A 26621-nucleotide genomic window follows, 5' to 3' on the forward strand; every position below is an offset into this window, starting at 1 on the left:
GAGCAATTCCTCATACAGGAATTCTTCATTCGCTCCTATCTCTGGGGGCAGTGGAAGAGGTTCCTCAGCAGCTGACGGGCAAGGTGTTCTATTCCCCGTATTTCCTAATACCGAAAGCCAAAGGTGGCCTCAAGCCCATCCTAGACCTACGAGATCTCAACAGGTTCATGAAAAAGCTGAAGTTTCGCATGGTCTGATTGGCCTCCATCAACCCTTCCTTGGATCCAGGGGACTGGTATGCCGCCCTCGACTTGAAGGACGCTTACTTTTACATTGCAGTCACACCAGAAGATACCTCAGGTTTGTGGTGGACCACAATCACTACCGGTTCAGTCTTCCCTTTCGGCCTCTCTGTGGCCCCTTGAATATTTACCAAGTGTATGGCAGTCGTGGCTGCATTCCTGCGCAGGTGGCAGGTAGAGGTGTTTCCGTAGTCAACGACTGGCTGATTAAGAGCTGCTCCAGGGCGCAAGTGGAGGCGCAAGTCAGCTTCTTAAGAGCATTGTTTGATGAATTGGGCCTTCTCCTGAACTTGGGGAAATCGACTCTGTTACCTGTTCAATGGATAGAATTTATAGGGGTGGTACTGGACTCCACGCAGGCCAGGCCGTACCTCCCGGAAGTTTTCAGGCCCTAGGCAATATCGTTCGAAGTCTCAGGCAGTTCCCTACCACCACAGCAAGGAATTGCCTGAAGCTTCTGGGGCATATGGCCGCTTGTACCTAAGTAGTGCAGCATGCCAGGCTGAGACTCTGGCCGCTCCAAGTATGGCTAGCCTCGGTGTATTGGCCGGTTTGGGACAATTTGGAAAGGGTCATCACTCTGTCTCGCCAGGTCCTTGACTCCCCCCTGTGGTGGCTCCACCCACAAGTAGTGTATGCGGGGGTTCCATTCACCAGATTGCAGCCATCCCTCTTGCTGGTGACGGATGCATCAGCCTTGGGGTGGGGTGCACATCTGGGAGACTCAGGTCATAAGGTCTCTGGTCTCAGGCGAAACTTGCTCTCCACATCAATGTCAGAGAGCTGAGAGCGGTCCGCCTAGCATGCTCGACCTTCCGAGTCCACCTGGCAGGGAAATGTGTATTGGTTATGATGGACAACACCACAACGATGGTTTTTATAAACTAACAGGGGGTACATGCTCCTCTCCCCTTTGCCAGGAAGCCCTCATACTGTGGGACTTCTGTGTAGCTCATTCGATACACCTGGAAGCATCATACCTCCCCGGAGTACAGAATGAGTTGGCAGATTATCTCAGCAGGTTGTTCCACAGCTACGAGTGGTCCCTGTGACCAAACATCACGAACTTCATCTTCCAACTGTGGGGGTTTCCCCAGACAGACCTGTTTGCCACACGACAAATCAGGAAGTGCCAGCAGCTTTGCTCCTCTCTGAATCACAGCCTGGGCTCCATCGCTGATACATTTCTCCCTTGGGAGGGCCATCTCCTCTATGCGTTCCCTCCCATCCCTCTCATTTACAAGGTGCTCCTCAAAGTTCGGAGAGACGAGGCCTCAGTGATATTGATCGCTTCAGCCTGGCCCCGTCAACACTGGTACATATCTCTCTTCGACATGTCCGTGGAAGCCCCAATCACCTTGCCCATAGGCACCAACTCCGTGGGTGCTCTGGGGCTGGAATACCCATGGGGGAAAAAATGGTGGGTGCTGAGCACCCACCGGCAGCTCCCCTGCCCTCCCCAACACATCCCACTGCCAGCAAGCCCCGCAGATCTGCGCCTCCCCCAGCACCTCCTGCCCTCCACAATCAGCTGTTTCATGGTGTGCAGGCAGGAGGCTCTGGGGGGAGTGGAGAGGAGTGAGGACACGGTGCACACAGGGGAGGGGGCAGGAAGAGGTGGGGTGGGAATGGAGTGGGGGCAGGAAGAGGTGGGGTGAGGGTGGGGTCCTGGGGGAAGGGATAAAGTGGGGGCGGAGGCTGGGGCAGACCCGGGGGTTGAGCACACCTGACACTTTGGAAAGTCGTGCCTGTGACCTTGCCACTCTTCCTGGACTTATTAACTCAGAATCATGGCTGTCTCCAAACCTCGAGTCTTTGCACCTTACGGCATGGAAGCTCCATGGCTGAACCTGATGGAGCTTGCTTGTTCGGACCCAGTCAGACAAGTCCTCCTTGGCGGTAGGAAACCTTCCATCAGGACTACATACCTGGCCAAGTAGAAGAGATTTTCAGTCTGGTCGCCGCAACACGTCAGTCTCCAACGTTCGTGTCCATACCTCTCATACTGGACTACCTTTTCCAACTTAAGCAGCAGGGGCTGTCCATGTCATCAGTAAAGGTTCACTTGGCTGTCATTTCTGCCTTCCATCCAGCAACAGAGGGATGGTCAGTCTTTGCCAACCCTATGGTGAGTAGTTTCCTGAAAGGGCTTGACAGGCTATATCCGCAGGTCTGACAGCTGATCCCAGCCTGGGACCTCAATCTGGCCCTTTCCAGACTAATGGGGCCACCTTTCGAACTGCTGGCGACATGTTCTCTGTTGTACTCTCATACAACTGGCGTTTCTCGTAGCAATAACATCAGTCAGGAGGGTATCTGAGCTCAAGGCCTTAACTTCAGAGCCTCCTTACACCGTGTTCTAGAAGGACAAGGTTCAGCTCAGGCCACATCCAGCTTTCTTCCCTAAGGTCATCTCCCAGTTTCACATCAACAAGGACCTATTTCTCCCAGTTTTCTACCCTAAATTGCACTCCAGCAGCAGGGAGCAGAAATGTCACTTGTTGGACATTCACCGGACATTGGCTTTTTACATTGAGTGAACAAAACCATTCCGGCAGTCCATCAAGCTGTTTGTTGCCATAGCTGACAGGATGAAAGGGCTTCCAGTCTCCTCCCAAAGGATTTTGTCATGGATCATGTCCTGTATCCGGGAATTCTACAGCCTGGCGAAGGTACCTGCCCCTCCGCTCACAATGCACTCCACCAGGGCACTAACCTTCTCGTAATTGTTGTTCTTCGAGATGTGTTGCTCATGTCCATTCCAATACCCACGCTCCGACCCTCTGTTGGGTAGCCGTCAAGAAGGAACTGAGGGGGTGGCAAGTCAGCAGGACCCTATATTGAACGCCATGATTATGTGACCCCAGGGGGTGCTCAGGGGAAAAATCTTCCGACTGTCATGGACGTGGCATGCACATACCTAATTGGAATAGATGTGAGCAACGCATCTCGAAGAACAAGAGTTACGAGAAGGTTAGTAACAGTGTTTTACTCCCTGGGAGGATGGGAGTTTGGGCTGGTAAAACCAGAGGTGGCAGGGGAGAGCCAGAAGGTAGAGCTGAGAAGCAGGAGGGAGCTCAGGGGAAGAGCAACATGGTCTGGGAGAAAGCAGGCCACTATTGCTAGAGATAGGGTCCCTGGACTGGAACCCAGAGTGGAGAGTGGGTCTGGGTTCCCCTACCAGCCACAGGAGGAGTGGCACGGTCAGGGCAGTGAATGGAAGACTGCCATTTTTGCGGCAGTGAGGGACTTTGATACCTTGGAAAGGGTGGACTATAATGACCTGGCCAGAAGACTGAGTCCTGAAGAAGGAGCACCCCAAGACCAAGAGGAAGAGAGAGAGAGACCATGGGGCAAGGAACTGATGTAAGGGGTCATCAGACTTGGAACCAGCTAATCCCCAGAGCAACTAGGAGGAGGCTTTCAGCAGTGAATGGACCCCGTAACATGCACCAAAAGCTAAAATGGGGTGCTAAATGTGTTGTATAATAAACAATAGTGACTGAATATGAGGAAGCTCTTTCAAATTATTTAGGTTCTGTTGGAAGAATTTCTGCAAGCAAGCAGTGCATTTATCCCTGGTATGTTGGAATGTATGCTTCTCCAAAATGTAACTTAATTACATCTAGCCTCCAGTTCAATCAATCTCATCTCCACCCACTTTGTCTCTTCTCCTCCTGGTTGTGTGGATAGGTGAAAGGAACTGTCATTCCCATAGGCACTGACTCCGTGGGTGCTCCAGCCCCAGAGCAAAAATAGCCCCTTGGAAAAAAATATTGGGTGCTCAGCACCCATCAGCCGCCCACCAATCAGCTGTTTGGCGGTCCCTGCCGATCAGCTTCGTTCCCTCCCCTGCCTGCTGCCAATCAGCTGTTTAATGGGCGGGAGGTGCTGGGGGAAGGGGGAGGAGCAGGAAGAGGTGGAGCGAGGGTGGGGTATACTTGGGGGGAGGGCGCAGAGCAGGGGCGGGAAGAAGCAGGGCATGGCGCACCCCCAGGGAAAGCTTAAAGTCGGAGCCTGTGGTCATTCCTGTTGCCTCTCCTTGGCCCTGCCTCCCAACACCTGAGGAATTTCCAGGAATGCTAGCTGGGAGACGACTCCTCTGCCTTGCCTCTCACAGAGGAGGGATACAATAGCTGCTTTGGGGTTGGGTGCCACACAATGGTAGTTTTCCCTCTCTCCACCTGACAGAGCAAATTCAGCTCAGATAAAGCATCAATCAAAAGGCTTTTTCAGTAGAGCAGGAGTACCGGACTGTAAGAAGTATCACTGCAGCAGACTGCAGGCAGGCTTGTACTGCTCAGGATTAGGGTTGAGCTTTTGAAGGCTTTATACTTGCTCAGTGGCATTTCTCTGTTTGTCTATATTTCAGAATGCTACATCTGATCAATTCCAAAATTTCAGGGAATGTTCTAGATATCAATGGCCAGAGCCCTATTGACTTTGAGGAAAAATCCGAAAACCAAAAGGGGAAAAATGGGGAACGGCTGGGACCCCTGCTGTCTAAGATACAACCGCATTTGCTCCAATCCTCAGACAGAGACAAACACCTACAAGATCTCTATCAAGCATTCTTAAAACTACAATACCCACCTGCTGAAGTGAAAAAACAGATTGACAGAGCCAGAAGAGTACTCAGAAGTCACCTACTACAGGACAGGCCCAACAAAGAAAATAACAGAACGCCACTAGCTGTCACCTTCAGTCCCCAACTAAAACCTCTCCAGTGCATCATCAAAGATTTACAACCTGTCCTGAAAAATGATCCCTCACTCTCACAGATCTTGGGAGACAGACCAGTCCTCGCTTACAGACAGCCCCCCAACCTGAAGCAAATACTCTCCATCAACCACACACCACACAACAAAAACACTAACCCAGGAACCTATCCTTGCAACAAATCCCGATGCCAACTCTGTCCACATATTTATTCAAGTGACACCATCATAGGACCGAATCACATTAGCCACGCCATCAGGGGCTCGTTCACGTGCACATCTACCAATGTGATATATGCCATCATGTGCCAGCAATGCCCCTCTGCCATGTACATTGGTCAAACCGGACAGTCTCTACGCAAAAGAATAAATGGACACAAATCTGACATCAGGAATCATAACATTCAAAAACCGGTAGGAGAACACTTCAACCTCTCTGGCCACTCAGTAAAAGATTAAGGGTGGCAATTTAGCAACAGAAAAGCTTCAAAAACAGACTCCAATGAGAAACTGCTGAGCTTGAATTAATATGCAGACTAGATATCATTAACTTGGGTTTGAATAGAGACTGGGAGTGCCTGGGTCATTACACATATTGAATCTATTTCCTTAAGTTAAGTATCCTTCTTGTCAACTGTCTAAATGGACCATCCTGATTACCACTACAAAAGTTTTTTTCTCCTGCTGATAATATCTTATCTTAACTAATTTATCCTCTCACAGTTTGTATGGTAACTTCCAACTTGTGTGTGTGTGTGTATGTATATGTGTATAATCTTCTTACTATATGTTCCATTCTGTGCATCCGATGAAGTGGGCTGTAGCCCACGAAAGCTTATGCTCTAATAAATTTGTTAGTCTCTAAGATGTGTGGCGGGGTCGGGCCAGATGGCTACAGGAGAGTAATAGAAGGCAGCGAGGATACCAGATCACTGTTCTCAGGGCCAAGCTTCCCGCAGGGCTGTCCTCTCAAAGGCCAGGAGGTATGCCTCTAAATCATCCTCCCGCGTCATTTTCTGCAGCCAGTTGCTGGCCCGTATGATCTGTGTCCCATCATGGCCGCGGTTCAGCTCTGTAAGGGCCTTTACCTGGTTTCCCAGTTCCCACAACATAGCCCGGTCTTGAGCAGCCTGGTCCATCAGCAGGCTATTAGTCTCTTGCTGCAGCTGCACTGCCTCCTGTTGGGCGGCTGCCTGGACACGGGTAGCCTCCTGCTGGGCAGCCGTGGCTTGTATCAGTGCACGCACTACCTCCTCCATTGTGGTGAAAAAAAAATAAAAATAGACCCTCTCCCCTTTTAATCTTTCTACGCTGTCTGGGAGTGGAGAACAAATCTGGGGATATTTCAGAGAAGGTTGGGGGTTTACAGTCTACTGTGGATGCCTCCCTACTTTCAGGGCTTCTCCCTTTCTCCAATTCCCCTACCGGGAGTCAGTCTCCACACCCTGGAAAGTCCCTCCCTATGGGCACCGAGTATGGAAGTTTAGGGACTACACCTGCTGCTACCTCAGTAGTGTTCCCCTGAATCTTGATTTTTACTGGGATGGTGGGGTACTATCGACAGTTTATTCCCCATTTTGCTACCAGAGTGAGTCCCCTGACAAACCTGATAAAAGCCCAGTGTCCAGACATGGTGAAGTGGACAGATGCCGCAGAGAAAGCATTCATGGATCTACAGACAGCCCTCTGCAGTAACCCCGTGTTTATAGCCCCAGACTTCAACAAAGAATTCATTTTACAAACAGATGCATCTGAAGTAGGATTGGGAGCTGTCCTATCGCAGATGGTCGGAGATGAAGAACACCCAATCCTCTACCTCAGCAGGAAACTCCTCCTGAGAGAGCAGAAGTATGCCGTGGTTGAAAGAGAGTGCCTAGCTGTGAAATGGGCTATGGAAACAGTACATTATTACCTTCTGGGATGACGGTTTACCCTTGTGACCGACCATGCACCCCTCCAGTGGATGCAATGAAATAAAGAGAAGAATGCTAGGGTGACCAGATGGTTCCTGTCCCTTCAACCTTTCCAATTCACCATACAACACCTGGCTGGAAGCCACCATAGCAATGCAGATGGCTTGTCACTAGTACACTGCCTGATGTCCCAAGTTGCCCAACCCTGTAGTGTTGAGCAGGGGCGGGATATGTGACGGGGTTGGGCCAGAGGGCTACAGGAGAGTAATAGAAGGCAGATATATTAGCCCCAGGTTAAGTAGGTCCCTTTTCCCTGGGTAAGGTAACAAGGAAGGTTCCAGAACAATCAGGAACCTTCTGGAGACAATTAAGACAGACAGGCTGATTAGAACACCTACAGCCAATCAAGAAGCTGCTAGAATCAATTAAGGCAGGCTAATCAGGGCACCTGGCTTTAAAAAGGATTTCACTTCAGTTTGTGGCATGTGTGTGTGGGGCTGAGAGCAAGAACGGATGGCCAGGATCCCCTGGGGGACTAACTTGAAGGGGAAAGGAGTCCAGGAGAGCTGGCTGTATTTCAAGGAATCCCTGTTGAGGTTACAGGGACAAACCATCCCAATGAGTCGAAAGAATAGTAAATATGGCAGGCGACCAGCTTGGCTTAATGGTGAAATCCTAGCGGATCTTAAACATAAAAAAGAAGCTTACAAGAAGTGTAAGGTTGGACATATGACCAGGGAAGAGTATAAAAATATTGCTCGGGCATGTAGGAATGAAATCAGGAGGGCCAAATCGCACCTGGAGCTGCAGCTAGCGAGAGATGTCAAGAGTAACAAGAAGGGTTTTTTCAGGTATGTTGGCAACAAGAAGAAAGCCAAGGAAAGTGTGGGCCCCTTACTGAATGAGGGAGGCAACCTAGTGACAGAGGATGTGGAAAAAGCTAATGTACTCAATGCTTTTTTTGCCTCTGTTTTCACTAACAAGGTCAGCTCCCAGACTGCTGCACTGGGCATCACAAAATGGGGAAGAGATGGCCAGCCCTCTGTGGAGATAGAGGTGATTAGGGACTATTTAGAAAAGCTGGACGTGCACAAGTCCATGGGGCCGGACAAGTTGCATCCGAGAGTGCTGAAGGAATTGGCGGCTGTGATTGCAGAGCCATTGGCCATTATCTTTGAAAACTCGTGGCGAACGGGGGAAGTCCCGGATGACTGGAAAAAGGCTAATGTAGTGCCAATCTTTAAAAAAGGGAAGAAGGAGGATCCTGGGAACTACAGGCCAGTCAGCCTCACCTCAGTCCCTGGAAAAATCATGGAGCAGGTCCTCAAAGAATCAATCCTGAAGCACTTGCATGAGAGGAAAGTGATGAGGAACACTCAGCATGGATTCACCAAGGGAAGGTCATGCCTGACTAATCTAATCGCCTTTTATGATGAGATTACTGGTTCTGTGGATGAAGGGAAAGCAGTGGATGTATTGTTTCTTGACTTTAGCAAAGCTTTTGACACGGTCTCCCACAGTATTCTTGTCAGCAAGTTAAGGAAGTATGGGCTGGATGAATGCACTATAAGGTGGGTAGAAAGCTGGCTAGATTGTCGGGCTCAACGGGTAGTGATCAATGGCTCCATGTCTAGTTGGCAGCCGGTATCAGGTGGAGTGCTCCAAGGGTCGGTCCTGGGGCTGGTTTTGTTCAATATCTTCATAAATGATCTGGAGGATGGTGTGGATTGCACTCTCTCAGCAAATTTGCGGATGATACTAAACTGGGAGGAGTGGTAGATACGCTGGAGGGGAGGGATAGGATACAGAAGGACCTAGACAAATTGGAGGATTGGGCCAAAAGAAATCTGATGAGGTTCAATAAGGATAAGTGCAGGGTCCTGCACTTAGGATGGAAGAATCCAATGCACCGCTACAGACTAGGGACCGAATGGCTAGGCAGCAGTTCTGCGGAAAAGGACCTAGGGGTGACAGTGGACGAGAAGCTGGATATGAGTCAGCAGTGTGCCCTTGTTGCCAAGAAGGCCAATGGCATTTTGGGATGTATAAGTAGGGGCATAGCGAGCAGATCGAGGGACGTGATCATCCCCCTCTATTCGACATTGGTGAGGCCTCATCTGGAGTATTGTGTCCAGTTTTGGGCCCCACACTACAAGAAGGATGTGGATAAATTGGAGAGAGTCCAGCGAAGGGCAACAAAAATGATTAGGGGACTGGAACACATGAGTTATGAGGAGAGGCTGAGGGAGCTGGGATTGTTTAGCCTTCAGAAGAGAAGAATGAGGGGGGATTTGATAGCTGCTTTCAACTACCTGAAAGGGGGTTCCAAAGAGGATGGCTCTAGACTGTTCTCAATGGTAGCAGATGACAGAACGAGGAGTAATGGTCTCAAGTTGCAGTGGGGGAGGTTTAGATTGGATATTAGGAAAAACTTTTTCACTAAGACGGTGGTGAAACACTGGAATGCGTTACCTAGGGAGGTGGTAGAATCTCCTTCCTTAGAGGTTATTAAGGTCAGGCTTGATAAAGCCCTGGCTGGGATGATTTAATTGGGAATTGGTCCTGCTTCGAGCAGGGGGTTGGACTAGATGACCTTCAGGGGTCCCTTCTAACCCTGATATTCTATGATTCTATGCCCATATTACATAAGGGAAAAATTGAGGCACAGATAGGTTAAGTGACTTGCTCAAGGTTTCTCATGCAATTTGTGGCAGAGCCAGGAACATAACCCAGATTTTCTTATACAGGGAGAGAAAAGAGCCTCTCAGGTTGGGAAGGGTTCACAGAGGTGACCTGTGGTGTTTATACAAATGTTATTGTTCTCCGATTTCTTAGTAAGATTTATATTTCCAATTTTCAAATAGTATATCAATGAGCACTGACTCCAGGCCAATGGGGGCTGCAGGAAGGGTAGCCAGCACGTCCCTTGGCCCATGCCGCTTCCCGCAGCCCCCACTGGCCGAGAACGGTGAACCGTGGCCACTGGGAGCTGTGATTGGCCGAACCTGTGGACGTGGCAGGTAAACAAACTGGCCCGACCCACCAGGGGCTTTCCCTGAACAAGCGACACCCCTAGTTTGGGAACCTCTGGTGTAGATAATATGGCTGAGAAGCATTTTCTCATTCAAAGTAATCTGTAGTGCCAGATTCTCACAGCCATATATGTTGCTCCTTGGTAATACTGCTTTTGCCATTGCTGGGGTTTGCCTTCAAAGCTTCCATTATCTCATGGGATCCCGTACTTGCTACTGTCAGCATAACATAATTGTATCTACCGTAGAACCTAAGGGTTATGAACACCAGAGTTACGAACTGACCAGTCAACCACACACCTAATATTGAACAGGAAGCATGCAATCAGGTAGCAGCAGAGACACCCCCCTCCCACGCAAAAAAAAAAAAAAAAAGCCAATATAGTACAGTTCTGTGTTAAACATCACCTGTTAAAAAAATAGTAAGGGGAAAATTAAAGAAAAGATTTGACAAAGTAAGGAAACTTTCTGCGCTTGATTCATTTCAATTAAGATGTTAAAAGCAGCATATTTCTTCTGCATAGTAATGTTTCAAAGGTGTATTAAGTCAATTTCAGTTGTAAAGTTTTGAAAGAACCACACAACATTTTGTTCAGAGTTACAAACAACCACCATTCCTGAGGTGTTTGTAACTCTGAGGTTCTACTGTATTGTGTTGACTCTGACTAAAGCTCCAGGACTGAGCTTAGGTATGGCTCAGGTACTCCAGTATTCTGTTGTTATTGGACCATTATAAGACTGATTTGTGATGGTGCTGCTTCTAATGTTTCTAGCCCTGCCCCAGAAGAAGTCACACAGGTCCTGGGAAGTCACAGAATCCGTGATCAGCGTGACAGAATTGTAGCCTTAATTATTACTGCTGCCTGTTGGCTTTAATTGTGTATTACACAGGTGATAATGGGCCACATTTTATGTTGATTGTTTGTTGTCTAAGCTAAACTCTCTAGGCATTTATACTAGGCTTAACACCATTATATTTGAGTTATGCCCTTTTGCAGATGCGTCTTTCTTCTGCAAAAAATGTGTGCCCATTTTTCCCCAGCTTGCATTTGTTTTTTCCTCTTTTTCCAGAATTTTTGTGTTAAATTAAATTATCTTCACAATGACTCTTCTTTATCATCCCCTTGCTCTCCTCCTAACTTTATTTTTCTTTCTCTCTTCCCCCCCGCCCTTTTTTTTTGCGGTTTGAGGAGAAATTCATGCAATATATCATAGATTTAAATCTTGGCATTTATACATGTAGCTACTTGATTGTGGGTTCAAATCAGTTAGCTGTGTAATTGCTAAGATGTGCGCCTGGGCCTCTGCCTTGATCAGAATTTTATTGATATCTTGGATTCCGGGGAGATTTTGAGGAATGCAGGTCTTATGAAAATAAACACTTCTCCCCAGGTCTTCCTGTTTAGCTGCTGCTTACCTCCAGTTCCCCCTAATAACTGCAGTTTCTTACTTTGCCCTGCTCTACACTAGGACTTTAGGTCGAATTTAGCAGCGTTAAATCGATGTAAACCTGCACCCGTCCACACAATGAAGCCCTTTATTTCGACTTAAAGGGCTCTTAAAATCGATTTCCTTACTCCACCCCTGACAAGTGGATTAGCGCTTAAATCGACCTTGCCGGGTTGAATTTGGGGTACTGTGGACACAATTCGATGGTATCGGCCTCCGGGAGCTATCCCAGAGTGCTCCATTGTGACCGCTCTGGACAGCACTCTCAACTCAGATGCACTGGCCAGGTAGACAGGAAAAGAACCGTGAACTTTTGAATCTCATTTCCTGTTTGGCCAGCGTGGCAAGCTGCAGGTGACCATGCAGAGCTCATCAGCAGAGGTGACCATGATGGAGTCCCAGAATCGCAAAAGAGCTCCAGCATGGACCGAACAGGAGGTATGGGATCTGATCGCTGTTTGGGGAGAGGAATCCGTGCTATCAGAACTCCGTTCCAGTTTTCGAAATGCCAAAACCTTTGTCAAAATCTCCCAGGGCATGAAGGACAGAGGCCATAACAGGGACCCGAAGCAGTGCCGCGTGAAACTGAAGGAGCTGAGGCAAGCCTACCAGAAAACTAGAGAGGCGAACGGCCGCTCTGGGTCAGAGCCCCAAACATGCCGCTTCTATGATGAGCTGCATGCCATTTTAGGGGGTTCAGCCACCACTACCCCAGCCGTGTTGTTTGACTCCTTCAATGGAGATGGAGGCAACACGGAAGAAGGTTTTGGGGACGAAGAAGATGATGATGATGATGAGGTTGTAGATAGCTCACAGCTAGCAAGCGGAGAAACCGGTTTTCCCGACAGCCAGGAACTGTTTCTCACCCTGGACCTGGAGCCAGTACCCCCCGAACCCACCCAAGGCTGCCTCCTGAACCCAGCAGGCGGAGAAGGGACCTCTGGTGAGTGTACCTTTTAAAATACTACACATGGTTTAAAAGCAAGCATGTGAAAGGACTACTTTGCCCTGGCATTCGTGGTTCTCCTAGATGTACTCCTAAAGCCTTTGCAAAAGGTTTCTGGGGAGGGCAGCCTTATTGCGTCCTTCATGGTAGGACACTTTACCACTCCAGGCCAGTTACACGTACTCGGGAATCCTTGTAGAACAAAGCATTGCAGTGTATGTTTGCTTGCATTCAAACAATATCCGTTCTTTATCTCTCTGTGTTATCCTCAGGAGAGTGAGATATAATTCATGGTCACCATGTTTGAAATAGAGTGCTTTTCTTCAGGGGACACTCAGAGGAGCCCATTCCTGCTGGGCTGTTTGCCTGTGGCTAAACAGAAATGTTCCCCGCTGTTAGCCACAGGGAGGGGGGAAGGTTGAGGGGGTAGCCACGCGGTGGGGGGAGGCAAAATGCGACCTTGTAACGAAAGCACATGTGCTATGTATGTAATGTTAACAGCAAGGATTACCCTGAAAGAGTGTAGCCACTGTTTTATAAAATGTGTCTTTTTAAATACTGCTGTCCCTTTTTTTTTCTCCACCAGCTGCATGTGTTTCAATGATCACAGAATCTTCTCCTTCCCAAAGGCTAGTGAAGCTTAGAAAGAAAAAAAAAACGCACTTGCGATGAAATGTTTTCTGAGCTCATGCTGTCCTCCCACACTGACAGAGCACAGACGAATGCATGGAGACAGACAATGTCAGAGTGCAGAAAAGCACAAAATGACCGGGAGGAGAGGTGGCGGGCTGAAGAGAGTAAGTGGCGGGCTGAAGAGAGTAAGTGGCGGGCTGAAGACAGGGCTGAAGCTCAAATGTGGCGGCAGCGTGATGAGAGGAGGCAGGATTCAATGCTGAGGCTGCTGCAGGACCAAACCAGAATGCTCCAGTGTATGGTTGAGCTGCAGCAAAGGCAGCTGGAGCACAGACTGCCACTGCTGCCCCTCTGTAACCAACCGCCCTCCTCCCCAAGTTCCATAGCCTCCACACCCGGATGCCCAAGAACGCGGTGGGGGGGGCCTCCGGCCAACCAGCCACTCCACCACAGAGGATTGCCCAAAAAAAAGAAGGCTGTCATTCAATAAATTTTAAAGTTGTAAACTTTTAAAGTGCTGTGCTTAAAGTGCTGTGTGGCATTTTCCTTCCCTCCTCCACCACCCCTCCTGGGATACCTTGGTAGTCATCCCCCTATTTGTGTGATGAATGAATAAAGAATGCATGAATGTGAAGCAACAATGACTTTATTGCCTCTGCAAGCGGTGATTGAAGGGAGGAGGGGCGGGTGGTTAGCTTACAGGGAAGTAGAGTGAACCAAGGGGCGGGGGGGTTCATCAAGGAGAAACAAACAGAACTTTCACACCGTAGCCTGGCCAGTCATGAAACTGGTTTTCAAAGCTTCTCTGATGTGTACCGCACCCTCCTGTGCTCTTCTAACCACCCTGGTGTCTGGCTGCGCGTAACCAGCAGCCAGGCGATTTGCCTCAACCTCCCACCCCGCCATAAACGTCTCCCCCTTACTCTCACAGATATTGTGGAGCACACAGCAAGCAGTAATAACAGTGGGAATATTGGTTTAGCTGAGGTCTAAGCGAGTCAGTAAACTGCGCCAGCGCGCCTTTAAACGTCCAAATGCACATTCTACCACCATTCTGCACTTGCTCAGCCTGTAGTTGAACAGTTCCTGACTACTGTCCAGGCTGCCTGTGTACGGCTTCATAAGCCATGGTATTAAGGGGTAGGCTGGGTCCCCAAAGATACATATAGGCATTTCAACATCCCCAACAGTTATTTTCTGGTCTGGGAATAAAGTCCCTTCCTGCAGCTTTTGAAACAGACCAGAGTTCCTGAAGATGCGAGCGTCATGCACCTTTCCCGGCCATCCCATGTTGATGTTGGTGAAACGTCCCTTGTGATCCACCAGAGCTTGCAGCACTATCGAAAAGTACCCCTTGCGGTTTATGTACTCGGCGGCTTGGTGCTCCAGTGCCAAGATAGGGATATGGGTTCCGTCTATGGCCCCACCACAGTTAGGGAATCCCATTGCAGCAAAGCCATCCACTCTGACCTGCACATTTCCCAGGGTCACTACCCTTGATATCAGCAGATCTTTGATTGCGTGGGCTACTTGCATCACAGCAGCCCCCATAGTAGATTTGCCCACTCCAAATTGATTCCCAACTGACCAGTCGCTGTCTGGCGTTGCAAGCTTCTACAGGGCTATCGCCACTCACTTCTCAACTGTGAGGGTTGCTCTCATCTTGGTATTCTTGCGCCTCAGGGCAGGGGAAAGCAAATCACAAAGTTCCATGAAAGTGCCCTTCCGCATGCGAAAGTTTCGCAGCCACTGGGAATCGTCCCAGACCTGCAACACTATGCGGTCCCACCAGTCTGGGCTTGTTTCCCGAGCCCAGAATCGGCGTTCCACAGCATGAACCTGCCCCATTAGCACCATGATGCATGCATTGGCAGGGCCCATGCTTTCAGAGAAAACTGTGTCCATGTCCTGATCACTCACGTGACCGCTCTGACGTCGCCTCCTCACCCGGTATCGCTTTGCCAGGTTCCGGTGCTGCATATACTGCTGGATAATGCGTGTGGTGTTTAATGTGCTCCTAATTGCCAAAGTGAGCTGAGCGGCCTCCATGCTTGCCTTGGTATGGCGTCCGCACAGAAAAAAGGCGCGGAACAATTGTCTGCCGTTGCTCTGACGGAGGAAGGGGCGACTGACGACACGGCTTACAGGGTTGGCTTCAGGGAGCTAAAATCAACAAAGGGGGGTGTCTTTACATCAAGGAGTATTTCAGGCAGGACTTCACGGAGGGTTCCAATAAGAAATGGTGCACCTAAGTTATTGTTCTTATTGGAACAAGGAGGTTAGCCTGGCCTCTGATTGATACATGGCTAGATTTACCTCGCTGCACCTTCTCTGTGAGTGACTGCAGTGTGACCTAGAGGAATGAGTCCCCTAGACAGGGGATGGGGGGAAGCAAATGAGTACAAAACAAATCTGGTCTATTTCTTGTTTTGATCCACTCCATCTATCTTTTACATCTTTGGCTGGCAGCAGACGGTGCAGAAGGACTGCATGCCATCCACATCTCATGGCTGCTTGGCAGAAGATGGTACAGTACGACTGCTAGCCATCCTCATCTCTTGCCTGCCTGGCAGAAGATGGTACAGTACGACTGCTAGCAATCCGTATTGCCTGCCTGCTCACCATAAGACGGTTCAATAGGACTGACTGCAGGACTAAAGAGAACGACCTGGTCAAGTCACTCCAAATTTAGTCCCTGTGCCCATGTCTGCCCAGGCGCTCCCAGCTGATGTGGCCAGGAGCACCTCGGACACGACGATGACGGCTACCAGTTGTATTGCACCGTCTGCTGCCACAAGGCAAGGGGTTGCTGCTACTGTGTAGCAAAGCCGTACCGCGTCTGCCAGCACCCAGCAGACAAAGGGTGACGGTTACCTGAGAGGGCTCCATGTTTGCCGTGGTATGGCGTCTGCACAGGTAACTCAGGAAAAAAGGCGCGAAACGATTGTCTGCCCTTGCTTTCACGGAGGGAGGGAGGGAACAGGGGCCTGACGATATGTACCCAGAACCACCCGTGACAATGTTTTAGCCCCATCAGGCATTGGGATCTCAACCCAGAATTCCAATGGGCAGCGGAGACTGCGGAAACTGTGGGATAGCTATCCACAGTGCAATGCTCCGGAAGTCGACGCTAGCCTCGGTACTGTGGAAGCACTCTGCCGAGTTAATGCACTTAATGCACTTAGAGCATTTTCTGTGGGGACACACACACTCGAATATATAAAACCGATTTCTAAAAAAAAGACTTCTATAAATTCGACCTTATTCCGTAGTGTAGACATACCCTTTGTGGCATTGGGTTACCCATGTGGAATTGCAAGCTAGAGAAATCTTCCCTTTTTGTAATTCAAAATTCCCACAGTGGCTTGGAGGATGGATGCTGCAATCCACTATCATAAGTGGAAACTTGATGGATAATTATTTTTAAAATCCACTTCTTTGTTGAACATTTTTCCCCTTTATGAGAAAAGGAGTGATATTTTTTTTATCTCAATGCTACAATTTGAATAAAATACAAATAACTGGACTACATTCCAACACCATTTCCTAGCAATTGTGTAGAACTCTGGAGAATTATTGAAAATCCGAAAGTGACATTATGAAGGTTCCTCAGATAGACTTTTAGCACATCATCTCCAAGCAGTCGTAAAATGTAATAATTATTCAGACTAGATCTTGAATTGCTGAGCTGCATTGTGCCGTATGATGCATGTTGTAAAACAGGAAATTGTTGAAAAGTTGTAAAAAAAAATCCCAACATACTATATGAAAGGGGGAGACTTTTTTAATTAAATCATTTTTATTTTATTTTTGAGAAATCATAATACTACTTTTTCCATAAAGTAGTAAATTAGATTTTGCTCACACTAAGCTTTGCAACATGTTAGGGTGGCAGAATAAAGTAGTTGAGTGCCACTCTGCATAATGAAAAGGAGCACTTGTGGCACCTTAGAGACTAACAAATTTATTTGAGCATAAGCTTTCGTGAGCTACAGCTTTCTTCACCCGATGCATTCAGTGGAAAATACACTGGGGAGATTTATATACACAGAGAGCATGAAACAATGGGTGTTACCATACACACTGTAAGGAGAGTGATCACTTAAGATGAGCTGTTACCAGCAGGAGAGCCGGCGGGCGGAGGGGGGAGAAAACTTTAGTAGTGATAATCAAGGTGGGCCATTTCCAGCAATTGACAAGAATGTCTGAGGGAAGGGGGGAGGTGGGGAGGGAGGGAGAGGAATGACATTATTGTCAACTGCTGGAAATGACCCCCCTTGATTATCACTTCAAAAGGTTTTCTTCCCCCCTCCCTGCCCCCCTCCTGCTGGTAATAGCTCATCTTAAGTGATCACTCTCCTTACAGTGTGTATGGTAACACCCATTGTTTCATGCTCTCTGTGTATATAAATCTCCCCACTGTATTTTCCACTGAATGCATCCGATGAAGTGAGCTGTAGCTCACGAAAGCTTATGCTCAAATAAATTGGTTAGTCTCTAAGGTGCCACAAGTACTCCTTTTCTTTTTGCAAATACAGACTAACATGGCTGCTACTCTGAACTCTGCATAATGAGCAGACCCATCATTTGGGCCCAGTTCTGCCATTCTTACTCGTGATGAGTAGTACCATACTTGGAGTAGTTACATTGAAATCTGCGGGGTTAATTGGTAAGTAAGGTTGTGGGGATCTGTCTATTTGTTTTTCTAATAGCATACCTAATACTTTGGCTTTGTACTGACTCGTCCCACAAATCTTTCTTCATTGGCATTGGGAACCCTTTTGTGTCTTTCTGTTATGTCATAAGCCACTGTGGTGGCCTTACCAAATCAGAGGTACTCATTTGGATAGAATTTGGACAGAAAATTTCTACATTTTCAATTTGCAAGCCAAGGGAATGGAAGAGTTTAAGGGCTTGATCCAGCAGGAGTTTTTCACATGGATAATATCCTTCCAGTGGCTAGCTGAGTGGGCATGATTGTAGCCACAGAAATCAGTGAGACTACTTATAGAAGGAAGGGCTGCAGTGTTAGAGCTATGAGTTACTGTGGACTCCAGGTGTACTTTTATGGAATTTGTGTTTTTTCTCTTTGAATTAAAAAAAAAAAATTTTTCCTGAAGTCCAGCTTCCTCAAAATCTTTTTTTCCTGGTATTTTAATTTCATCAGGTCCTTAAGTAATTAAAGAAATACAGCTACATCTTTTTTGTTTATTAAATAAATGTGTGCAGTACATGTTGGAATTAATGTGATTTGTATATACATACCAAAGTGCAGAATTATGCTCACTTTCTGCAAAATATAATTGAAATAACGCAAAAGGCTACAAGCAAACTTTTGAAAATATTCCAAAATGTGAGTCAGCTATCCAGTATGATAGATGACTAAGAGCAAGTATAAAATATACTGTGATATGAATCAGTATTCGGTACAGCATGCAGTACATTATTAGAATCTGTACCCTAGCAAGCTGCTCAGTATGTCCATACCCAATTACAATAAAGCGTTGCATAGTTTCAGTATTTGTAAAAGAAATCTTTTGACAAGGAATCCCAATTTTATTTCAGTTAAAAATCATCCAGAAGTGGGTTGGATGCTACTTTTTAAAATATTTTTCGTTTTTACACTATGGAAAGTTCACACTGATATATTCTTAATTTAGTTGTATGTTCACATAATAAGGCACATCATTTTCATATATATGCATCCAAAACTCCAATTTCTGTGGCTTTGGACCTAAATCTCTGTGGACTTTCCATAAATAGAGCCTGAACCGGAAGGACAAAAGAGCAAAAGTTTTGTTATATTGCTCTGTCTTGGGGCTCTGGCATTCTGACCCTTCCACATGTGCCAATAAACAATGTAAGACTGACTCAGCTGGGCATGGTCAGAGACAGCAAGGTCACACTGACCTAGATGAGAACTCTGAGAATCATGCAATATCCAATGCTGTTTGCTGCTTTTGTGGAGCCATGCTTTCTTGGAGCCATGCTCTGCCCAGCCCGTTCTGAGTAAAGAGGGAGGGGCCAGGCCCAACTGACCTTTTAAACTCCACATTCCTATGTGGTGAGTCATTTACCAGGCTGACTGCTCTTTCCAGCAGATTTAGGTCTTCCCTCCTCCCCCAAGCCAGAAAGCATTGCCTTCTTCTCCCACCAGCCAGCCAGCCAGCCAGCCAGCCAAACTCCTCCCTGCTTAAGTGCAGAGTGGCGAACCTAGATGAGAACTCTGAGAATCAGGCTGACAACACTGCACAGTCCATCTCCTTTTTGGAAACTCTAAGTGTATATGGGATTTGGTGCTCCAAAGAGAATTTATGACATGGCACGACTATATTTTTGCCTATTTTGTCATCTTTTTCTAAGAAAAGCAAGAAGGTGGACTTAAAAATGGATTGTTTGTATTATGTTTTATTATAAATAATTGGCATTTGCATAGCTTTATATCTATTCAAAATGCATAGCAAGCATTGACTAATTCTCAAAACATCAGTGTAAAATAGGTGAGCAAGCATTATTTGCTTCATTTTACTGATGGGAGAACTGAGGGCCTGAGTTTGTAAAATATTGAGCACCCACCACTGCCATTGAAATCGATGGAAAATGCACATGCTCAGCTTCATTTTGGATCAGGCCTTGAATTAGAGAAGCTAAGTGACAAGTAATTAAAAATTATTTGGACCTATCAAGTAATGTAATGTTCACTCTGAAATATGAACTCTAAAATCCACAATACAGATGCTATTATAAACACTGGAAAGAAAAGGTAATTTACATTAGAAAAACTGAGTATTTGAATTCTAGTTCCACTAAGGCTGGGCCTTAATTTCCAGTGTCAAACACAAATAATCAATAACTCCATGTTTGTTCAAAGTACTAACAATAATAAATACCCATCCCAGTGATAATGAGGTATAAAATCCTTAGGGTTAATGGTTTGTGTATAAACATTGAGAAGAGGATACCATCTTCCTCTAACAAATAACATTTCATTTGCACCTATCAGCATTACATCCTTCCCAACTAAACAAATGAACAATAGTGGTGGGTGCCCCATTACAGGGTTCTAATTTTAATTACTGCATTGAAGGTGTGCTTTGGTGTCTAATGCCCCTGCACAACCCTTCCCCCCCTTCCCCCTTTCTTTCCCCCAACACTCTAAGCTGCTTTATCCTGCAACTTCAAGTGGTGCTGCCCCTCTGCCAACTTAAGGTCAGATTCTGTCTTGATAGCTGTCTTCTGTGGTTGCTCAGGCCATTCTCTATTTTGTAGCTTCTTCTCCCCCTTCCTGTCATTCAGCTAAATCACTTACTGTTTGTATTAATTTGTATATCATGATATTTGGAATGTTAAAAGATATTGTTCAAGTTTAGTTCATGCAGCTGCGTCTGGGGCATCTGCACTTAAGTTGCTCTTGCTTTGAGAGCCACATCCGTTTTTTTACTTCTTGGTGAGTTGACAGCTTTCAGGTGTTATTTCCACAGAAAAGTAATCTTTGCCTCAGGCTCTTAGCCCTCCTACTTTTAGTTATGAAGACCTCAATTTTAGTTCAATATTTAGTTCAATATAGAAACATGAATGCAGTCTCCCTGTGTACTGTCAAAATTGTGCCTCAGTTCCATACTGATGTTGTAGTAGACAAATGTACAGAAGTCCTGAAAATGATATGATTGCATTGATGATTAGCTGGGCCTATAATAAACCTAGTTAAGCAAAGCATTTAACTAGTATTTCATGTTGTTAGTTCTGTGTTTGCAGATGAGATGAATTGTGTAAAGCAATTTAAAAAAATCCTGTGCTCTTTTGCAAATGTGCATTGTTTCCTCACAAATATAATAAAAATATCATTAAAAGGACAGTTCAAGTTTCACTGGTGTAGAATTGAAAGTACCAGGAACTATGTTGGGAGGGGGCATTTCGATGACTTCTCTAAATTCAGAACTATGTCTGCAGTGTTAAAATATCAGTTCTCTTTGTTTGATGTACCACATACAGGAGTATTGTATTTATTTTCAGCCATGGCATGTATATACATCTTGCATTTGTCCTTTGATATCCCTTAGAATGGCAATGAGGATCTTGTAAATAAGCTCACTGTTTGTTGGATTGCCTATGGAGATCAGCACATAGAGGGACTTAGGAGTCCATTGTGTGCAGTTACCCCTAAACTGCATGGAAGAGGGGCTCATCCTGGGTTCTCATGGAAGGCTCCCTTTTGGGGTCAGAGAACGATAGGCTATTAGGTCCAGGCTGCCCAGTCCCTATTTCTCAAAGCCTGTGCAATGGGGAAACATCCTACAAGTGGGGTTTCTGGGGACTCCATGATCAGGTAACTACACTGCCAGGAAGCAGGCTTGGATGTGGTAATGGGAGAGCCAGGGTCCCTAGAACTGAAGCACAGAACACATGCCTATTTTCGCAAGGATTCATGGGATTTGGGGCACCCATGGCTCATTCCACCAGGGGTTAAATCATGCCCCCCATAGAATAAAGTTGCACAAAGAGGATCATCACAGATCTTTCTTTTGTGTCCCCTTCCGCAGGTACTTCTACAGGAGGTGGTGATCTGTGCTTTTGAGATTAACCTTAAACTGTACTTGGACATTTGTATTCAGATCATTCTGACTTACACTGACTTTGTTTTTAGTGTATGCTGTAATGTATTTGGATCTGTCTTTGTCACATGCTGTACTTGGACTCTGTACTTCCTTTATCCTGCAAGTTCTGCTTACCTATTTATTTATTATTTGTGTTTCGATAGTATCAGAAGGTCCCATTTGGGAGTGTGGCTCTATTGTTCAATGAACTGTACAAACACATAAGAACATGGTCTCTTCCCCAAAGCATTTACAGTCTACAGATATGTTCTCATTCTTAGTTCCATAATTTTGGAGACAGTGATTCCATGTGTTATGCTGAATATGTATTATTTTAAGACTAGCATGATGATGTATTTGGATCAACACTTTCATTGTTTTGCTTCATAGATGTAACCAGCATGGTTGGTTTATTCTGAATTTCCAGGGGAATTTTATGTTGTAGACATTTAGCCAATGTAGCTTTTTTAAGTTGTCCGTTTTAGTGATTTATTTCTTAAGCTTAGCCTTTCAGTACAACTGCTATTTAAAACTGTGAAAAACTTGAAAAAAATCATATATACTCTAGAAATGTATCTGTCCACCAAAATGCATTTTTCTGACATTCAGAGCTATTTTATATAGACATGGTTTCCTATTTAGAGAGATGTTAGATTTTCTTTAAACTTCTTTGTGCCATTTAAGTAAGAAATATCTGTATATGAGCCTGTTTGACTTTCTGCTGAGAACTGCTAAAAGCATTTTAATAGAAAACAATGGGGAGTGTCAAACACTGAATCAGTATCTTACTGAAGCAGTTTTTCTTGGAAAGACCTTCATTGCACAAATGTTTTAGCTTCCTTGCTAAAAATCTTGCTAGAAATGATAGCTAGTTAAAATGTATAGGGCCAGTTTTGTACAAATGCCAAAGAATAGCCAATTTTGAAGTGCATGGAGGATAAAATACCTAGAAATTTAAATACGTTATTTTTTATTCATGTTACTTTTGCATTCTACACATTTATATTTAAAGTTCTCTAACTCCTTTGCAGTTACAGAAGATCACTTTTCTTGTCTTAATTCTAAAATCCTCATCTGTTATGCAGTAGTGAACTGGGGGAATAAGTAAATGAGTAAGTTGCCAAGTGTTTACTTCTCTATTTCTTGCTCTTCAGATAAAGTTGCAGCTCCCCCTGAGCACAGTCATGCAAACATGTACTACTGGGCATAATCCTATTGAAGTCAATGGTAGTAACCACTGTGGCCTCTTACCAAGTGCTTGCAAGGTCAGGCCATATGGAGGGGAAGGAAGCGGTACTCTCTTTAGGGTTCTATCTAGTACAGCAGGAGTTGGCAACCTTCGGCACGTGGCCCATCAGGGTAATCTGCTGACGGGCCATGAGACATTTTGTTTACATTGACCGTCTGCAGGCACAGCCCCCTGCAGCTCCCATTGGCCGGGAATGGTGAACCGGAGACACTGGGAGCTGCTGGGGCCATGCCTGCGGATGGTCAACGTGAACAAAATGTCTCGTGGCCCACCAGCAGATTATCCTGATGGGCTGCATGCCGAAGGTTGCCGACCCCTGTAGTACAGTATAGGTGAAAGCTAGTGGAGGCAGCAGGTATTATTTCTGTGGTATATCAGGGCTTGTCTACGCTTACCGGGGGATCGACATGCGGTGATCGATGCATCAGCGGTCGATTTAGCGGGTCTAGTGAAGATCTGCTAAATCAATTGTAGATCACTCTCCCATCGACTCCTGTACTCCACTTGAATGAGAAATGCAAGGGGAGTCGACAGGAGAGTGTCTCCTGTTGAAATAGTGTAGTGTGAACCCCACGGTAAGTAGATCTAAGCATGTGGACTTCAGCTACGTTATTCAAGTACCTGAAGTTGTGTAACTTAGATTGATCTCCCCCCTTAGTGTAGACAAGGCTCAGTCTGTTCAGAAAACAGGTTGGCCTGCTGCAAAATGAAGAAAGAAAGAAATGCATGTTGAGTACTGAGGAACTCAGGATGAGAGGAGGTCCTATACAAAAAAAGTGATATAGATATAGATTTGCTGTGTCTATATGATAGCAATAATGTAGATGTCTTAACTCCTTCTAAAATGTTTTGTAGAAAAGTGTTTCTTCAAGCAAGTTAATTTCTTTATCTGTGACTCATAATTCTGGCCTATCAAGAAGGATCCAGTTGGCAAAAACAAATAGACCAACATCCCTCCCTGATAATTTTCCTTAAACATCAATGTGATTAGGCTTTTTAATTTCTTGATAAGGAGTGGTAAATGAAAAATGCAAATGCATCATTTTGAGCTTGAATTTTAAGTGAGGATTTCTTTGAGAGGAAAGTGATGCAGACTTTAGTTCAGATGATGCTTGTAAAGCCCAATCTTAACTAATTGAGATCTGCATGGCTCTGTAGTAAAGGAAAAAACAAAATAAAACTTAATTGTGGGTTGTGTTTTTTTTTAAATTTCCCACGGGAACTTCATTCACTTCATTACTGATATAGAAACTGGCTGCAAATTCAGATAGGAGTTGGATTTGAATGCATTTAAATTTGTATGCTGTGCTTCAGTGCCAGTTTTACATTTTGTCTTCAGAAAATGTGATTAGTTTAGTCCTCAAGAAAGGCAAAAGACTGCCAGCTGAACCTCCTCTGTTGCCTGAAAGCTGTATAGAGCAGTAATTTTTATTCAGTCTTCGGGCATCACATTTTTAATGTAATCACGTACTCTGTAATGAGTGACTACGCTTTAAAGCTTGCTTTGAGTCGAAAGTGAATGTAGTATGTAAAGTTTGTATGTGTACTCCAGTGGAGGCTTATTAGGAACATTTGTATTACTCTGATATGTTTTTAACCCATTGTATTTTTTTGAAAAGAACGTTTCCTCAAACCTCCCTCCACACAAACCTCTCCATAAGAATTATGTTTTTTTGGGAGGAGAATTCTAGTTAATCATGCTCTGGTGATTACGAGAGCACGTGTGATGATCTTCTCTATCATCTGTATTGAGTATCAAGTGTAAGTGTTACAATAAAGTAAGGGAGGCAAGATTTAAACCACAAGTAGACTCCTCTCTCGTATTCCTAGGGTTCAGCCACTTTTTCAAAATCAACTTATCTTCTGTTATTTTGGGTAGGCTATTTGAAAAGTTGAGGTTTACACTGGCCTTTGACAGTGGATAAACTAGAGTGTATTCTGATATCCTGCAGTATGCCTTGTTTCCAGCTCCCATGAGCCTTCTTTTGGGCTTTACTAGTATCTGTGCCTTTGATAAGCAACAACAATATTGGGCTGTGTCTGTTATAGGCTTTTGTCCTGCTATTGTTCTTTCAGTTTTAGTGGTGGTAGTAATGATTGGAGTCTAGTATGGTAAAGGCTCCAGTAGCTCCTAGATGTTTTTATCAAGATGTTGTTTAATTCTTCCCAGAACAGAGGTTAGAATACCCAGTGGTGAAACCCAGTGCTTTGTCTTTACTAGGGATCTCACTATTGTTGCAATGGTAATCTTGCAACACTGGGGGTAGAGCGAATGGGAAACTGCTCAAAAAGGCCTAATTTAAACAAGACTTTGGAGGTCACAAATGGAGGCAGTCCCCAAAGTAGCTGGGTGGTCAAGGACTTAAGACTAAGGACATGGCTACACTTGCAGATGCAGAGCTCTTTGAGTTAAACCAGCCTTCAGAGCGCGCAGCAGGGAAAGCGCTGCAGTCTGTCCATACTGACAGCTTCAAGCACACTGGCGAGGCCACATTTGCAGCACTTGCAGCGGCATTGGGAGTGGTGCAACATGGGCAGCTATCCCAGATGCAAGTGACTGCAACATACTTTTCAAATGGGGGGTTGGGGTGGAGTGGAGTGTGACAGGGAGTGTGTTGTGTGTATGTGGGGGGAGAGAGAGTGGGTTTTTGGGGGGCTGAGAGCATGTCAGCATACTGTCTTGTAAGTTCAGAAAGCAGTAGACCCCACCCCCACCTCTCTCTCTGTTTCACACACACAGCATTCCACACTAATAGCTTGCTTTGTCTCGGAGCAGATAAGCAGCTGGCTGTCAGAAACGGAGCTTTCAAAGGGCATATCCGCATTCCTGCAGCAATTCAAAAACAATGACAAGAGTGTCCACTTGACTTAAGGGGATTATGGGACATTTCTGGAGGCCGATCAGAGCACAGTAATGCAACACGTCGTTCACACTGGCGCCGTGGCACTCCATCCGGGGCGCAGCAAACGTTATTCTGCTCGCCGAGGTGAAGTACCAGCAGCGCTGTAGCCGTGGGAGTCAGAGCACTCTACGTGCCTTGCCAGTGTGGACGGGTAGTGAGCTAGGGTGCCCGGGGCTGCTTTAGTGCTCTGTAACTCGCAAGTGTAGCCAAGCCCTAACATCAACACGTTGAATTAAACCTTGTGCTAAGTGAAAAGCAAGTGGAAAGTGTAGAACATAGTATATGTTTTCTGTGGCTAATCCCACTCAGGAGGTGAGCTGTGGTATGTTGGACTAACAGCATTTTCTTGTTCTTTGTGATTTTACAATCCAAGGTAGATGGAGTTGCAGTAATCCAGTCTTTTTAAAGAACAAATTTCTGTACAAGAAATGCTAAGCCCACTTTTTAAAGGAATGGGATTGGTGTTCTGCCTATCCATAGGTGAAGGTGGTTTCCGGTTACCATAGTTCTCTGATTCTTAGGAACTAGGTGGAGTGGAAGAGTCGGGTAATGCTCCTAGGATTCATACTATTTTGACAGTTGTGGGATGGATTGTCATGCTGTCTGGAATGGTTCACGACTGTGAGTGCCAAGCAGGGCAGACTGTCAAGAAGCAGGGCAGAAACCCAAACTGGTTTTGCATTCTATAACCAGATTTCACCAACCCAGTAACAAATGTAAACTCCTAAGGCACTATGACAGTCTTTACATGGAGTCTCAGACATTCCAGTCTATCTTGCCACTGGACTTAGTGATACTTGGGGCATGGCTACACTGGGAACTTCAAAGCACTATTGCTGGAACAACAACTCTGTTCATGTGAGAAGGACCAGGGAAGTAAATGGGTGAAGGAATAGGCCCCCTAACAGCAGCTCCCACTGTCTGCGGTTCATGGGGGAAGCG

General features: G+C 45.8%; 2 protein-coding genes across 18 annotated transcripts in view; both read left to right on the forward strand.

Moving 5' to 3' along the window:
* TENM1 (teneurin transmembrane protein 1) overlaps nucleotides 1–26621 on the forward strand; it is a 1403901-nt gene that overhangs the window by 890969 nt on the left and 486311 nt on the right. The window lies entirely within an intron of this gene.
* On the forward strand, nucleotides 11633–12972 carry LOC140916828 (myb/SANT-like DNA-binding domain-containing protein 7). The gene is made up of 2 exons (XM_073358716.1): nucleotides 11633–12297; nucleotides 12887–12972. The coding sequence occupies exons 1-2, from the start codon at nucleotides 11715–11717 to the stop codon at nucleotides 12970–12972; spliced, it is 669 nt and encodes a 222-aa protein (XP_073214817.1). The 5' UTR covers nucleotides 11633–11714.

The sequence above is a fragment of the Lepidochelys kempii genome, chromosome 9 (genome assembly GCF_965140265.1).
Source record: "Lepidochelys kempii isolate rLepKem1 chromosome 9, rLepKem1.hap2, whole genome shotgun sequence".
Lineage (NCBI taxonomy): Eukaryota > Metazoa > Chordata > Testudines > Cheloniidae > Lepidochelys > Lepidochelys kempii.